The sequence below is a fragment of the Thalia democratica genome, chromosome 1 (assembly GCF_965202585.1).
Source record: "Thalia democratica chromosome 1, ktThaDemo2.hap1.1, whole genome shotgun sequence".
In the NCBI taxonomy this organism is placed as follows: domain Eukaryota; kingdom Metazoa; phylum Chordata; class Thaliacea; order Salpida; family Salpidae; genus Thalia; species Thalia democratica.
The window spans coordinates 75,646,368-75,662,045 of NC_139165.1; the positions used below are offsets into that span (position 1 = coordinate 75,646,368).

Here is a 15,678-nt window from a genome sequence, read left to right on the forward strand (position 1 = left end):
TAAAATTTTTATTTTTCTAATTTATTTTTGTTACCATAAAAAGCTAAAGTTTTGATTTTTCTGTTTCCTCTCAGTAGCAATTGTAATCAATGGTTAAGTGATCAATTTTAAAGTCACGTAGCTACATTTTAGAGCCTAATTGTTAGAGTTTCTATGAAAACACTTATTTTTGAGGTATTTTAATTGAATTATAATGTAAATGCAATAAAAAAATTTTTTACATGCTATTAACTTTGTTTTTTCTAGTTAGAATTTGTAATTTTGTGTACTTTACTGCTTTTTATTTTAAAAGAAACTTTAATTAGTTTTAAAAAAGAAAGTAAATAATTCGAAGGTATATAAACTAGAAGTCAAATTAAACACTTTAAGCACTTTCACTTTTGTTAAATACGACTTTATTTTAGACAATATAAAACTGAATAGATTGTAAAAAACTACTTTCATTAGTCAAATACGAACAGTAAAAAGTATTTTAAGCTAAATTAGTTAGCAAAAGACAAATTAAAAAACATTAGTGTCTAGCTTAGGGGCCGACAGCCTACTACAAAAAATGAGTCAATTTTCTTTTTAAAAATGCTTGCAGCCAAAGGTGATTAAAATTGTTTTAACTTTCACCAAAGAAATGATATTTAAAACCAAAGATGTAATTAAGTTTGAATAATACCAGTGTTACTGATCATTTTATAAAGATAATATCACTAAAATGTTAGGAAACTATCCTAGAAAGCTGTTTTTAATGTTTTAAAAAAGTATGCTATTAATTACATGGCGCAAAACTCTGCAGCCAGCAGTTTGCCGACCTCTGGTCTAAAAAGTAAAAAGAAAAAAGGTTGAACAGTATTTTTCTTCTTCTGCATATATTCTACAACTAAAACTTAATAAATCAAAAATTAAACTTTCTAGTTTATTAAAATAAATTATTTTCTTTTTTTTTTTTAATTTAACTATTTAGCTTCAATTTATTTTCAACTTTTTTCTTATATAATTTTTTTAAATTATACAAATGCGAATATGTTTTACAACGAAACGTTTGAAACCTTTATCAAACTTTTGTTTAAATACAATTAAAGTACTTTAATTTAGCTATAAAAGCTTAAAATATTTTTTCGTAAAAATTTACTGACTATATATTAAATTCATTTGATAAATTTAAGCCATTCCTCGTTTACGAGAACTTAAGTTAATTTTAATTTTAGCTACAAATAATCTATAAAAAATGTTTAATGTCTACTTTTTAGTTCTATAATTTCAAGTTTGTATAAAATAATACAGATTTTATTGTACACTTTCTTATCAAATCTTTGCTAAAAAGTCAAGCCAATGTCAATTTTCGCTGCTCGATTTCTGTGCATATTAACACTTGTCACTTACAACGCAGCATTCGGTCAAGGAACGTGTCACGTGACTAAAACTTATTCTTGCGATGAATACGAAAACACCAGCAACAATTTGATCACGGTCGGTAAACAGGGACCTCGCGGTCACCGCGGCCCGCCCGGCAAGGATTGTGACGTCACTGTGTTGAAAAATGTAAGAGATGAGGTTGAGCTTAACAAACAACGAGTTTTGGAAATTGATCTTAGTTAGTTGGCATTTCAAACATTTCAGTTTAAAGATTTTTAAAGCTTATCAGATTAGTGTAATTAAAGAATAATTTTTTTAATATAAACTTACTTTGAAATTACAAAAAAAGTGTCGTGATATACATTTAAAATCTTTACATCATTTTTTTAGTTACATGTTTTTTAATAAATAGCTTAAAAATGTCATGTTTTAATTTTTTCCTACTAAATTACTATCAAATTACGAAAAAATTGTTTGTAGTTTGTTGTGTAACTTAGTAAGATAATAAGAATTACAAAAAATAAACAATATAACAAAGTGTGCCATATTGTTTATTATTATCTGAGAACAGACTTCAAGCGCTTAAAAAATTTTTAAAGACTTGGTTAAGTTATTATATAAAAAAATTCGACATAGAATTTATAGCTAAAAGAATCGTTTTGAAACATTTGACCTGTAGAAGAAAAAAATTAAATAATTAAACTAAATTTGCCAATACAGAAATAAAAACAACTGAAATGAGACCAAGGGACTGCATGGATATAAAAAAAGCGAACGAATCATGTGCATCTGGAGTGTACACGATATATCCTCCTCTTCCGGCTTATAGCAGTGGGATACAAGTTTACTGTGATCAGGAAACAGACGGTGGCGGGTGGCTTGTCAGTTAAAATATTTTAAATTATATTTTAAGTTTTTATTAGTTAATAAGACTTAATAATAATTTATTTTTAATTTTTAGAACTTCTTTTAAGTACGACGGCTGTTGAAAAGAAATCGCTCATTTTGCGCTACATGAACGAAATGTTATTATTTTTAGTTTTACAAACTTTAAGTTTAAACTAAAACTGTAAAGTACACATAATACAAGTTTTTAATTTATGACAAATAAACAAGAATTGAAAATTAAATTATGTTTGTAAGTGTTTACAAGTAAAAACAGTATTTAATAAAATTTTCTACTTTCAACACGGGTTTTATAAAAAAAAGGTTAAATTAATTATAGAAGTAGGTTATATTAAAAACTTTATCAAAAATTTTTTGATCGTGATCTTACTTAGAAACTTTTTTTTTATAATCAATTACAATTTTGGTAAATGTTAGCAAACATAACATAACAACTTAAACGTGACGTTTAATTGACAACTTGCTTAGAAACAAATGCTTTAATGTTTATTTGAGAAGTTTCATAATAAAATTGTTCAGCGTTTGGTTAAACAAATAAACTCAAACGTTATTAAAAACTTGACAGCTTAAACAAATTTTTTAATTTTTTTTTGTGTATACATCTTAAAGAAAACTGAAAATATTAATTTTAGGTTTTTCAAAGTCGAAAAAACGGAAATGTGGATTTCTATCGAAACTTCGAAGCTTATGTAAAAGGGTTTGGAAATTACCTCGATGAGTTTTGGCTTGGTGAGCTAAAAAATAGCTATTCAAAATTTTTTTTTATTATATTGACTTTATATTTTAGGTCTTGAAAAAATACATGAACTAACTCAGCTTGGAATTTTTTCAATGAGAGTCGACTTAGAAGATTTTGAAAATGTCAAAAAGTACCAAGTGTATAAGTTAGCTATCTCAGTTTCTTGTTATGTATGCTTATTTAGAATACTAAAGATTTTTTACAATTTTAAAAATAAGAATTTTTGTAAAGTAGTATTTTGTATAAAAAGTTTATTAAAACTCTTATTAAACTAACTTGTTTAAACAGCAACTTTTCTATTGGTAAAGGTGATACTTGTAGTATAAAGTTTGGAACTTCTTCTGGAGATGCAGGTAACAGTTATTAATTTTGTGTTTATAAAGTGCTAATAACATTATTAAACATATTTAATTACATTATTATATCAGTTTATTGTTACATAGATAATAATTATAAGTATAGCATTTAGTTTTTGCGAACTAAGTATAACAATAAAAATTGTTGTAAAAATGCTAAAAGTTTTGTTGAAACTTTTATATACTCACGAGCTATTTTATTTTAAAAGTATTACTTTAAACCAGAAAACGGTTGTTAATGAAATAAAATATTTTTACACTAAAATCAAAAGTTAATAAGTGTAAATTTGAAATTCATAGTGATACTAATTTTAAAAGTATATGAAATAAACTCTATTTTAAATTTAGTGTATTGGAGTTATCATATTTACATTTCATAGTTATATAATTGATGATATTTATTCTTAAAGATAGTGTTTTTTTACATAGATAAATATTTTCATAGGTAAAGTGAAGAGCTTCTGCAATAATTTAGTACTAAAACAATTAATAAACCACAGTGTTTTAACTATCTACGAATGTTTTACTTCTAAATACCGTCAACATATTTATAAGAACTCGAACTTTTTTTTTATTCTAATAAATACTTTTTTTGAAAGCTGCAAAAGCGGTAAAACATTTGTAACAGTCTAAATAAATATTTTTTATTAATCTAAATATGTAAATATATAAGCTATAAACCAATTAAAAAATGATATTTATTGTTTTATAAATTAAGATTTTGACTATTAATTTTCATGTTTAGAAAATTATTTATTTCAAAAATTTTTGTAATGCCACTAAATAAAGGTTTTAGTTTAAAGCGATAGCAGTAATTATTTAAATACTGGTCACAGGACAAACTCTACCAAATGGTCAACCTTTCACGACGACGAAAGATGTTGACCAGGACACATATGGAGCGAATTGTGCAATTGAATTTAAAGGAGCTTGGTGGTATACCAAATGTCATAGCAGCAATTTGAATGGACTTTACCTTAAAGGCGAGACTGATCAGTTTGCTACCGGCATGGTTTAGCACCCTTTTCGTGGATATCAATATGCGCTAAAAATATCACAAATGAAGTTCAGACCTTCTAAGCTGTAGCTGGCAAACAATTATTGCTTAACAAATTAATACATGTTGTTGTATTAAATTAGCTTTGTATTTCGAGCTAATAAACTTTTACTAAGTAGCGCTTAGTTTAAACTAACTAAATTGAACATCTCAACATATTCATTTCTTAAATTAAATAAATATGAATGTTACTAAAAGTTAGTTTTCGAGTATTTTTGTTTTTAAAACTTATTAACACTATCTGACGTATAAACTGTTTGACAAAAGAAAACAATTTTAATAAATGTAACTCTATTTTATATTAAACTTTTCGTACTTTGTTTTTTTTAATACAATTTAAAATTACTTTAGAGACTAATACGTTACATATATTAATGAATGGTAATTTTTTGTTGAAAATGTTTATGGTTTTAAAACAACTCTTAACATTATTACAGAAAAGTTTTTTTTTAATTCAAAAGAGTACTTTAAAAAAATCCTTTATTAAAATTTGTTGTAAAATAATCAAAAAAGACTTTTAGGCATCAGCTCATTATTTCTTATAAACTTAAATGTTTTTCTATTGAATTAAAATAAAAATTAAGACTATAAACAACTTTTCTGAGCGTTATTTCAACTAGTTTATTTTTAACTAGTTTCATTCACCATTAAAGCACTAAATAAATTGTTGTAGTATTAAAAAGTTGAACACTGACAATGAATGTGTTTCTATTAGACAAAATTAATAAGGCACAAAAGTTTGACAAACGTTTTTGCACAAAGTTGCCGTAAACAAAGTTTGCAGAGTAATCGCTAATAACACAATTCTTCTAATTAACTTAATGAATTTAGATTACGATTTTAATAAAACTGAAAATTATCCTGGTAATATTTATTAAATAGACAAAGATAAAACAACGTTTTAATTTTATTTGTCACATTTTTTAACCAAAAATATTTCTCTGTGAAAATTGAGCTATGATAAAATGACTATTATGCTGTCTGAAAGCGAAAATAACAATACAAAGTATCAAACATTTAATTCGTGGTTTTCTCTTGGTTTAATATCTTTTCTATGCTTATAAACCACACACTTTGAATTAGTTTTTTATAAAATCATAAAATAAGCTAAACTCGTCAAAAGTGTTCTTAAAGATTAAAAAATTTATTTTTGTTTAAAATTATGGAAATAAATACTTTATACATAAAATATAGTCATTATTCAACATTCTGAGGTCGCAAGCTTTCTATTTTTTGACTTTTCAAATTTGCTTAAAATGCACAATGCTTCAAAAAATGCATCTTAAAGAAAATATTTTTTTTTGCATAACAAATAATATTGATGAAGTAGTTAATTTAAAAATAGTTTATGCATGATGCTATATAAAAAAACAGTAGTAAAGCGATTACAATTACTTTCCAAATATAAATTATTCCTCTTTAAATAAAAAACCGAAATATTTATTTTCACATTCTGTTACGGTTAGAATTAATAACAACTTTAAAAAAAGTAAAGTAATAATAATAAATTTAGTTTATCCGAGCTAAAGAGTACTGATAAAAATTAAGAAAGCTGAAAACTTTCGAACTCTTTTTACTTATAATAAGCTAAAGAAAACTAACTTAACAAATAATGCTTAAAAATGCTAACTTTTGAAATCGTAGTCAATAATTAGTTTTTTACTTAAAAACTCTAAAAAATTAAATTTCAGTAACATCTGAAAACCTGCTCAAACTAAAAGCAAGTTTGTTTTTTACCAAAACATTTATTTTAATTTTTTTCTTTTTTAAATTATATTACGAGCAAGCAATGCAACAAAAAACAATTTATAATAATTTTGATGGAAGTCTTTACGATATTTACACTTGTGCATTATCTGCAAATGTATAGTACATAATAATATTAAAACAACTGCGTAAAAATACAAATGCAGTTCACATTTAAAGAATGACACAACCAGAGTTTTTTTTGGATGGTTTGTTGCTGACTGTAGGCTCAGAGTAAGACGGTCGGTAATAGTCATAATCATCGTAATAGTCATAAAAATCGTCTTCATAAGTATCATATATTGGATCTTCGTGAACGTTGTTTTCACTTCTATACTCTTCAGTTCCATATTCTTCATATCCATATTCTTCATAACCATAGTATTGTGTGTTGCGAGTAGCGTAAGTTTTTTTGTTTTTATTAGAACCATGGTTACTTTGATTGTTTTTACTTTTGCTTCTTCCATTGTTATGCTTCGTATTTTTCACATCGTCGTATGTAAAACCGCTCCTTTTTTGGCACGAACCTCCGAGTTGCTGGCATTTCATGCAGTTCTTCGAATCGTGAGGCTTCCTCGATCGGTAGTTTGTGGTGTGAGATTTAAGGGGTGTCTGTTGTAAACACACACATATTCAGTTTTGGACGAAATATAAAAATACACACGTCTTAAAACTAACTTTAGACATTAGGTATTCAAATTTTATTATTACTTAATGACATCACATTAAAAACTTTTGGCTGACACTTATCAATCACGTACACTACTAAAATTTTTAAAAAAATTAACGAGTTAATTATCAAAGAAAGGATTGATTATTATCGATATACGTGCAATTTTATTTTAAAAGTTATCTTAAATTTATTAAACTAAACAAAACAAGTATAAGTAAAAGATGATTAATGTATAACACAGATAAATATACAAGAACTTTTTTTCAAAAAAAAGTATTTACAGCAGTCGTTAAGGTACGTTCTATAAAAGGTATACACCTGTCTGGGGCCCAAACTAAGTTTTGGAAGTGAGTTGAATCAAAAATCTTTACTAAAGCCTCAACAAAAATATGAATTTAAAATTAATAATGCACTACGAAAATTTTTTGAAAAAGTTTAGTATAATTAAATCAAACTAGAACTGACCTTTTTTTAACAAGTAGAAATAAGCTTTTACTTGAATTGAAAACAGTTAAATTGTTCTCATAACAAGTAAGGTACACAACTTTGCCTAAGTTCAAGGTACGTACCTTATTAAAAACAAACAAAAAAAATAAATACTTGCTTTATTAAGAACACCAATAAAAACAACTTAAAAATAAATAGTAATTAAAAAAAAAGAATAAAATATCATCATAACTTACACAAAAAAGATTTATATACTTGTTTTACAAAAATACGTCTAAATGAGTAAAGATTCAAGAACTTTAAATTATTCAAATTTCGTGAAATAATAAATACCAAAAATCTGCAATAATTATAAGGTTCAGAACATTCAAAATTGCTTAATAGATGATCATAAATCTCAAACGAACTTTAATTATGAAACTTAGATCAATTTTTTATCATCTTATAAACGATTCTTAATGCTCTAAACTTTAATTGATGCAAGTGAATTATATCATTAATAGTTCTATTTTTTTTTATTTTTGAGACTTTTGAGTCAAAACTTTGTAAATAACAGCTTTGTTTACATCTTGTTTATAAAAGCTACTGTAATAATCTGTTTTGTTTTGTTTCTTATAACTAATTTTGTATTTCAATAAATCTATTGTTTATTTAATGTTATTATCAATAAAAGAATTGCTTACTAAGAAATTTTTATTTGTTAAGATTGCTTTTTTTGACACCACTTTTTTTATATTTTATTAAACATATTTTGTTAAGAATTAACAATCAATAATCACTTTTTTTTTATATGGTGTAAGACATTTGACTTGTATACTTATTAGTTTTGCATTTTAGTTGCTAAAAAATGTGATTAAAAATGTTAGCCTTGAATATCATTGCAATGTCATAAAGCAAATATTAGCCAATGACTTATATCAACAGCTTCCATAAAAAATTATACTAGTAAACAGATGTTTTTATTGAAGTAATAAACTGTGTTTATTATCTTTTAATTTCTAGATATATAAATGAGAACAAACAATATTTACTTCTTTTATACTTTGCAAACTATTGAAAGCTTATGTTTAATCAGACGAAAAACAAAAACTAATTCTACCACAATTATTATTTTGCTTAATAATGTTAAAATCTTTCACCTGATAATAAGCGAACAATATTTTTCGACACCGGTTGCATTTTTGTCCTTTATCAGTCCAACTATTGCCACTTTTCCAAAATTTGTTGCACTCATAACACTTATAATGGCCAAAACATCTCAATTTGCCATCAAATAAATCTTTCTCCGAAACAGTTAGCTTTATCGTTAATATACTGAGTTGATATAATTTTCAATGCTGTATGTTACAGAAACTGAGTTTACTTTTTTTATCATAGAAGAGTTGAAAGAACTTGCATAAATATTATAAAAAGACAAGTAGTAAAGTAAGTTATAAAGATTTTAAGCTAATAAAAAGTTACTGAAATACAAAAGTTTTTAGAATCTGTTAATTAATAATTTTACTTTTTGATGTATTTTAGTATATAAGCTTATCATTTAATTTTTTGTAGGAACCTAAAATTGTCTAACTAACTAAATATTACATAACAAACATATTAGAAAGAAAACCGACAATAAATATGTAGAAAAATTTTCGAATCATAAATAATTTTGTATTAACGTCTATCATTATTTTTTATCTTTAATAAAAATATTCAAACACTTTTAAAATAAGCTAATATAACTCTGTTCAGTTTGAAAAGCTTTAAAGAGCTTCAGATAAACAACAACTAAAGTCTATTTTACTGGTTGTAATACCACTTCTAAAATATAATTTAATAAAAACTTAGAATCACTGAATGATTTAATAATAAAAATAGTTAAAAAAAAATTGAAAGAAAACTAAGACTAACTAGATTTAAATGTACGTTACAGATATTAAAAAATACACTTACATTTCTTTTATTTTGAGGTGAGCACTTTTGACTACATTTGTAACATTTTTCTATTAAGTTTTTATAATTTCTTCTGCTTAGCCAAAGACTATCTCGACAATTACTGCATTTGTACAGTTTTAAAGCCATTTCATTATGCCAAGTAATAAATCAATACTACGGTAATATATTTAAACTTAAGCAAACAATTTAGGCAAACACAACTACGAACTAAAGTTTCGTTTGTTAAGTCTTTTGTTAAGTATTTTGAGGTTTTTGAGTGGGCGAAAAGTACTATATCACGTTTATGCATATGCTGGTTTTAATTTTTTTTTAACTATCGACTGATACAAGTAATATAGCATGTTTGAATAAGGTTTAAGAAAAACTTGAACAGAACCCAAGGTTACCTGAAATATGTTTTACTTTTTTGCTCAATAAAAATGTTTTTAAATGATTCTTGTAGCCCTAAAAAAAATTTATAAGATTAAACAGTTTGATATGTTGTAAATGAAAGTTGTACTTTACTTCAGTGTAATTTGTAAGAAGTTTTGAGCTGGTAAGTTTTTACAGCAAATTTGCGTAAATAAATACGAACATGTTGATAAACTCCAAATTTAATATAACTTAGTTGATTAAAAAAATACTTAAAACGGTATTAACGGTTTAAAAAAAAACTTGTTAAAGAACTTAGTTTGCTGTTTTAAGTATTTTGAATAAAATTAAATAAAGGTTTTGACAATGTTACTAAATTTTTAATAGATTGAATAAAGTTAGATATTCATCTAACTTGTTTTATAGGTATAGGGGAAATAAAGATATTTAAAAAACGTTTTCGTAGCTATTATTAGATTTTTTTTAGTTTTACTGTAAAATCATACTGTTTTACTTTATTCTTTTTTTTTACATTTTATAATTTTATAGTAATGTTCTCAACAAAAAACCATAACTTTTATTCCTTGTAAAAATAACTTTTCCGTAAAAATTAAGAAAATTTAACGCAAAGATTATGTTTTAAATATATAGAAACTTTACTGATGTTTTTAATTGCATTATTGCTGTAAAGAAGCTTTATTCAATATGTATTGTTTTTTATTAATTTTTAACCAAAAATTTAAAAAAATAAAAAAATGATAATATAACGGGTCTTCAGAAACTAAAACTCTTTTTGATAGTGGTTTGTTTACTTTGCTATTGTTAATTAAAAATTTGTAAACACTTTTTGTAACAAAAATCAGTTTAGAACTATTTTTCAAAAGACCTTCTTTAAAGAAAATAAAAAAGACCCCCTCCAACAAGATTTCTCAAAAAACTACCATTAAAACTGCCTAAGACCTTTTTTTTGGTCCTCATTATCAACTCTAGATTGTCTAGTGTACGTTTCAAATTATGGCCTTGTGGGTCTTCCTTTTACGGCATGTGGCCCTTTAATCTTTTTTCATAATATCTAGTATAAGTTTCAAAACTACCGTTAATAACGACTTAATTTCTTTTTTTATGCTTCTCATAATCAACTTAAGAATATCCAGTATAAATATCAATTTATGACCTTATGGCCCTTCTGTGGCCCCTTTACTGCTCATGGCCCCTAAATTTCTGTAATGGACCCCATGGGGACCACTTGGCCCAGTTTGGTAGATCCTGGTCAAGACAAATGTGTTCGAATTTTTTTTAAATGTTTTGTATACTTATTTCACTTAAATAAATCAAGTTTTGTATATAAATGTATAAGTATGTACTATATGCAACTTTATTCAATTTCGTACTCACGCTTATAATTTGTTTTTTTTTTGTTTCAATAAAAATCCTGATGACAAAAGCGTATTAAACGCTGAAGCAGCTGTAAAAGTTTTTTTTTTCTTTCACTTAGTAAATATACATAGATATATAATTTACTTATTTTTTTTGGAATTTTTTTAGAGATGAAAAGTAACCTGTAAAACCTATGAAACTGAAAATTACGTCAAACAAGTAAACTAATTGGTTCAATTAGATTTTTAAAATAAATATTGTAAATGAAAATGAACATGTCAGTTTTTACTTCATTTCGTAGCTCCTTCTAATGTTTAAGTGAGCTAAAATTATGTTTAAAGTTTAACGAAAAAAAAAGTTACTATTGTAAACTTATGGTAATAAGGTTTAGATAAATCAAGAAAACTTAAAACGATAACATAATTGCAGTAACACTAGTTTGTAAGTAGTATCTAATCATTTAATTTTTCACTTTTGTTCAACTGTTTGTTTACATTTACTTTTTAAGTTTTTTGCTAGGTTTTACATACTTAAAGAGATATAATAACAAGTATGCAATTTTATTAACTAACTTTGTAAAAAATCTGATAAACTAAAGCAATTTTAGCATAAGTTTACAGTTTTATAAGAAAAAAAAGAGTCGAATTTCATCAAAAGTATGTTTTATTCACATCGTACTTAATTTGATTTTGGTCTATATAAAGTAGTAAATTTTGAAAAATATTTTACTGTACCATTCATTATTTGTAATTTTCAACACTCTATATATACTTTAGTATCATAAATAATTTTGTTAGTAACTATTTATTTTTATCTCTTTATAAATTGTTTTTTTTTCAACTAGTCTTCTTTTATTTCAAAAAAAACATATGATATTGAAAATACTCTTCTAGAGTATTATTATTTATTATCAGTATGGAAACAACTAAGGTTATAATCTTACCAAAATCAGATCAATTTAGAAATCAATTTAAATCAAATAATAACTAACTATCAAGTATTATTTAGAAAATAAAAGATTCTTTTGTTTATAACAGTTTACCTGTTTTATACGTTTTAAACCTAATATCAGTTTGATAATTGAACTTTTTTTTTTTAATTTTATTTAGTTAAACAAATTGATTTGAAAAGTATAGCTAGTTTTGTTAAATTTTGTTTTTGTGATGCAGAAATACTCATATTTAGTAAGCAAATGGTTCAAAAATATCGTTTTTTTTTAATTAATATAATAAAAACACTTCATTTAAAAAATAAAAACAATGTAAAAACATTTATTGCTGCAGTATTAAAAACATCTGTAAACTATGTAGTAGTTTATCTTAAACTAATCAAATTGAACAAAGAAAGTGCGAAAATATATAATTTAGCTGCTTTATTTTACATTAAAATGTACTTTATCAATTTTACTAAAATAAAAAGTTAAAACTAGGCTAAACTAACTTAAGCCGTAAGCTAATACCTTATGTTTTATCATTTAAAACTCAAAATTTTAACAGCTATGAATGCTTCAGTAATTTCTACTTAACTTCACGAATTCCATAGATACTATTTTTAGTTGCAACAAATTATTAGCTCGCATTAACAATCATGTTTCCCTTAATAACGATTGTTTTACATAACGCTAGTATATACCTAAGTAATGCAGTGACTACATAACTTTGAGTACAAATAAATAAGTATTAGTTATGTTTTGTCAGACAGTGCTTCTAATTAAACTGATTGTTTAATATATATAAATTTTGTTTTTTATAATGGCAGTGATCACATAATTGGATTGTTGATGTGTTTTTTGTTTCAGCGTCGGCAGATACTTGCTGGAATATTTGAGCTTCTTGTTTTTCCTTCACTTTGTGGTTTTTAGTGTTGAGATTTTAACCCAGTGAGTGTTTGCCAAATGACGTTTCACTAAGAATTTTTTTCAGTTTAATGTGTAGTTTATTTATTTATATTCATTATTTTTTGAATAGTTTAATGTTAACTTTGAGCTAGAACTACCGGTGAGGCCAACTTGCCTGATTGACCTTCAAAACACGTTTATTGTTGTAGAGAAAAAAGTAAGACTGATATTTTTCTACCATACAATAACAGTTAATTTTGATACTTATTAGATAATTAGTTAATATCGAATTCTATATTGTATAAAATGTATATCGCTTAAAGTAAAAACCATGTTTTAACAGTCTAAATAAGTTTTCATGTTTTTATTATCTAAAAAAAAATAAACCAGAATAATGTATTGAGTAAATAAAAAAAATTTGGAGTTTAAAATATTGTTTAATAAGATTTGTTTTTAACTGCATAAAAATGTCAGAATCGATAGCTACGTTATTAATTTAAAAAGCAACATAACTATATTATATAAAAAATACTAATAACTAAGCAAATTTGCTTCTCATAAAACGCAGTGTAATGCGAGGATGACTACAAAAAATAAGTAACTTATCGATAAAACAAGTTGTATCAATTATACAAACTTATTTTAAACTTACCTTTAATTAATAAACGTAAACTCAACCATTATAAATCATAAATGGTCTTTTACCTTTTAAAAAAACTAGGTTATAGTGGAATATAAATTCTGTACCCATTAGTCGACTATAAAATATATAAGTGTTTGTTCTAGCAGCTTATTAGTAGTACAAAATCAATGTAGAAACTTTAAACCCGAGACATTCAAAACTTATTTAGATAATGACGATCCAATAATGTTTTCAGCTAATACTTATCAATTTGTTACATTAGCAAACAACATGTAAAATTAACAGTAAATTGTAATAAATCATTATTATTTAAATAATGATGGATTGTTAACTAGTACTCAAACTATAGTTGGGTTAACTTTAGAAAAAAAAAATTTAATCAAAACTAAAAACAGAGCAAAAAGTAAATAGTTTATTAATAAAAAAACAAGTTGATAACAATTCTATACGAAATAAATCAATGAAAATTAAGTCAAATTAAATATTATTACAATATTATTTACAAACTAGTACTTGTTTACAAAGTTTCAACTTAAAAGTCTTGTTAAGTAAAAGTTTTATAACATTTAAACGGTATTATTTAAGTGCCTTAATCAAAACCAAGAATCTACTATCATCATATAAATTTATCGGCGAAAGTTCATCAAATAAACTACTTTATGCCGTTAGACAAACTCAAGTTAACATAAAGATTGATTGACCACTTCGATTACACGACCACAAGCATCGGATCTCAATTACCGAACATAAAAATTTGTATGTGTTGATTGTATACAACTGTAAATGTGCTTAAAGACTTCAAATAAAACAACTATAAATTGTTATTTGTTGCATTGCTTGCTTATTCAAAATTTTTGAATATTTTTTTTCAGTTTTTTTTTGTTAAAAATAATGCTGTTTCTTGTAGTTTTGGCTGTTTTCAACATGATATTGAAATTAACATCTTCTCACCTGAAAGCTTTTAAGTAAAACCAAACTACTGATAACAATTTGGTAAACCATCTTTTTTAAGCATTGTTTGTTAATTAAGTTGTCAGGTTATTTTGCATTAGCTCAACTTATCAAAATTAAATAGTTCGAAAGTTTTCAACTTTCTTAATTTTTATCAATACCATGTTAGATCTTATTAAAAAAAAATCACTTAGTTTAATACTGTTATAAGATATAAATTTTTTTGAATGTTAAAGTGAATATTTGTTTCAGTATTGTTTTATTAAAACATAAAATATATTTGCAACATAAATATAATCGCTTCAGTTTAGTTTTTTAAGTAGCACCATGCACTAACTGTTTTCAAACCTACTTCAAATTCGATTATTCAATTTTCTAAAAAAATCATTCTATAAGATGATTTTTTGTGAGTTAGCGTTTTATGTTGAAATTAAATAAAAATAGGAATAAAAAGAAAGCTTGCAATTTTTGAATTTTTTCGGTTGATTATGAAACTAACTAAGTATGAATTATTTACTTCTGTAGGTATAATTTTTTTTTTAATCTTAAAGTAAATTTTTGACAAACTTATTTTGCTTCAGAATTTTGCAAAAAAAAAATTTTTTAATCTGTGTTTTTCAACATAGAAAAGATACATAAACGAATATAAAACTACAACCTTACTTTATTTAATTCTGTTTTGTCATTGAAAAAGGAAATTGTTACTTTTACACAGCAAAATATTCACTTTAGCTTATTTTTTAAAAGAAACCTTATAGATTAAAAAATGTGATAAATACATTTAAAACGTTGTTTTATCTGATAATTAAGCTTTGCCTATTTATTTAATATTATTAAAACAACTTTAAGTTTTGATTAAGTCATAACTTAAATTAATAAACCAAATTAGAACACATATGATATCAGCAATTACTCTGCATGCTTTATTTACGAAAACTTTGTGCAAAAACGTTTGTAAAACTTCTTTTTGTGTTATTTTAACTTAACCTACTTAAGACACTTCATAAATGCATTTTTTCGTAAGGTTGTGGTTTCAATTCCAAAGGGAAAAAAGATAAAATTTGTTATTCACGGTAGATGAGTACTATTTAAAATAGCTTAATTATTGTTTAGTTAATCAATACTAGAACAATGTTTTTAATGTATTATATGCTAAGTATAACTTTTTTCAAGTAAATACTCAGATTTTTTAAAGTTATACTATTTAGTTTAACATCATCAGCAAAGTGTTTTAGTTAAAAAGTTTTGATTAGCTGATTTTTAAAAGTCTTTGTAATTTTCTAAGACAGATTTTATCAAGACGTTTTTAAAAA

At 24.6% G+C, this 15,678-nt stretch overlaps 2 protein-coding genes across 2 annotated transcripts; one reads left to right on the forward strand and one right to left on the reverse strand.

The window, feature by feature from the left end:
• The first annotated feature begins 1,276 nt into the window (after nucleotides 1–1,276).
• On the forward strand, nucleotides 1,277–4,432 carry LOC145839393 (ryncolin-4-like). The gene is given in 6 exon segments (XM_082946971.1): nucleotides 1,277–1,582; nucleotides 2,065–2,225; nucleotides 2,883–2,979; nucleotides 3,038–3,134; nucleotides 3,278–3,342; nucleotides 4,182–4,432. Coding segments are annotated over 6 exon segments (933 nt in total). The 5' UTR covers nucleotides 1,277–1,320.
• A 1,807-nt stretch (nucleotides 4,433–6,239) lies between these two features.
• Nucleotides 6,240–9,332, reverse strand: LOC145839405 (uncharacterized). Its single transcript, XM_082946980.1, has 3 exons — nucleotides 9,204–9,332; nucleotides 8,408–8,566; nucleotides 6,240–6,760 (listed from the first exon to the last, which is right to left on the reverse strand). The coding sequence occupies exons 1-3, from the start codon at nucleotides 9,330–9,332 to the stop codon at nucleotides 6,323–6,325; spliced, it is 726 nt and encodes a 241-aa protein (XP_082803106.1). The 3' UTR covers nucleotides 6,240–6,322.
• Nucleotides 9,333–15,678: the final 6,346 nt, after the last annotated feature.

Coding starts and splice junctions, on each gene's coding strand:
- LOC145839405 (XM_082946980.1), bottom strand. CDS start 9,332: ATGGCTTTAAAACTGTACAAATGCAGTAATTGTCGAGATAGTCTTTGG. Junction 8,567..9,203: donor CACCTCAAAATAAAAGAAAT/GTAAGTGTATTT, acceptor TTAACGATAAAG/CTAACTGTTTCGGAGAAAGA. Junction 6,761..8,407: donor TATTGTTCGCTTATTATCAG/GTGAAAGATTTT, acceptor TGTTTACAACAG/ACACCCCTTAAATCTCACAC.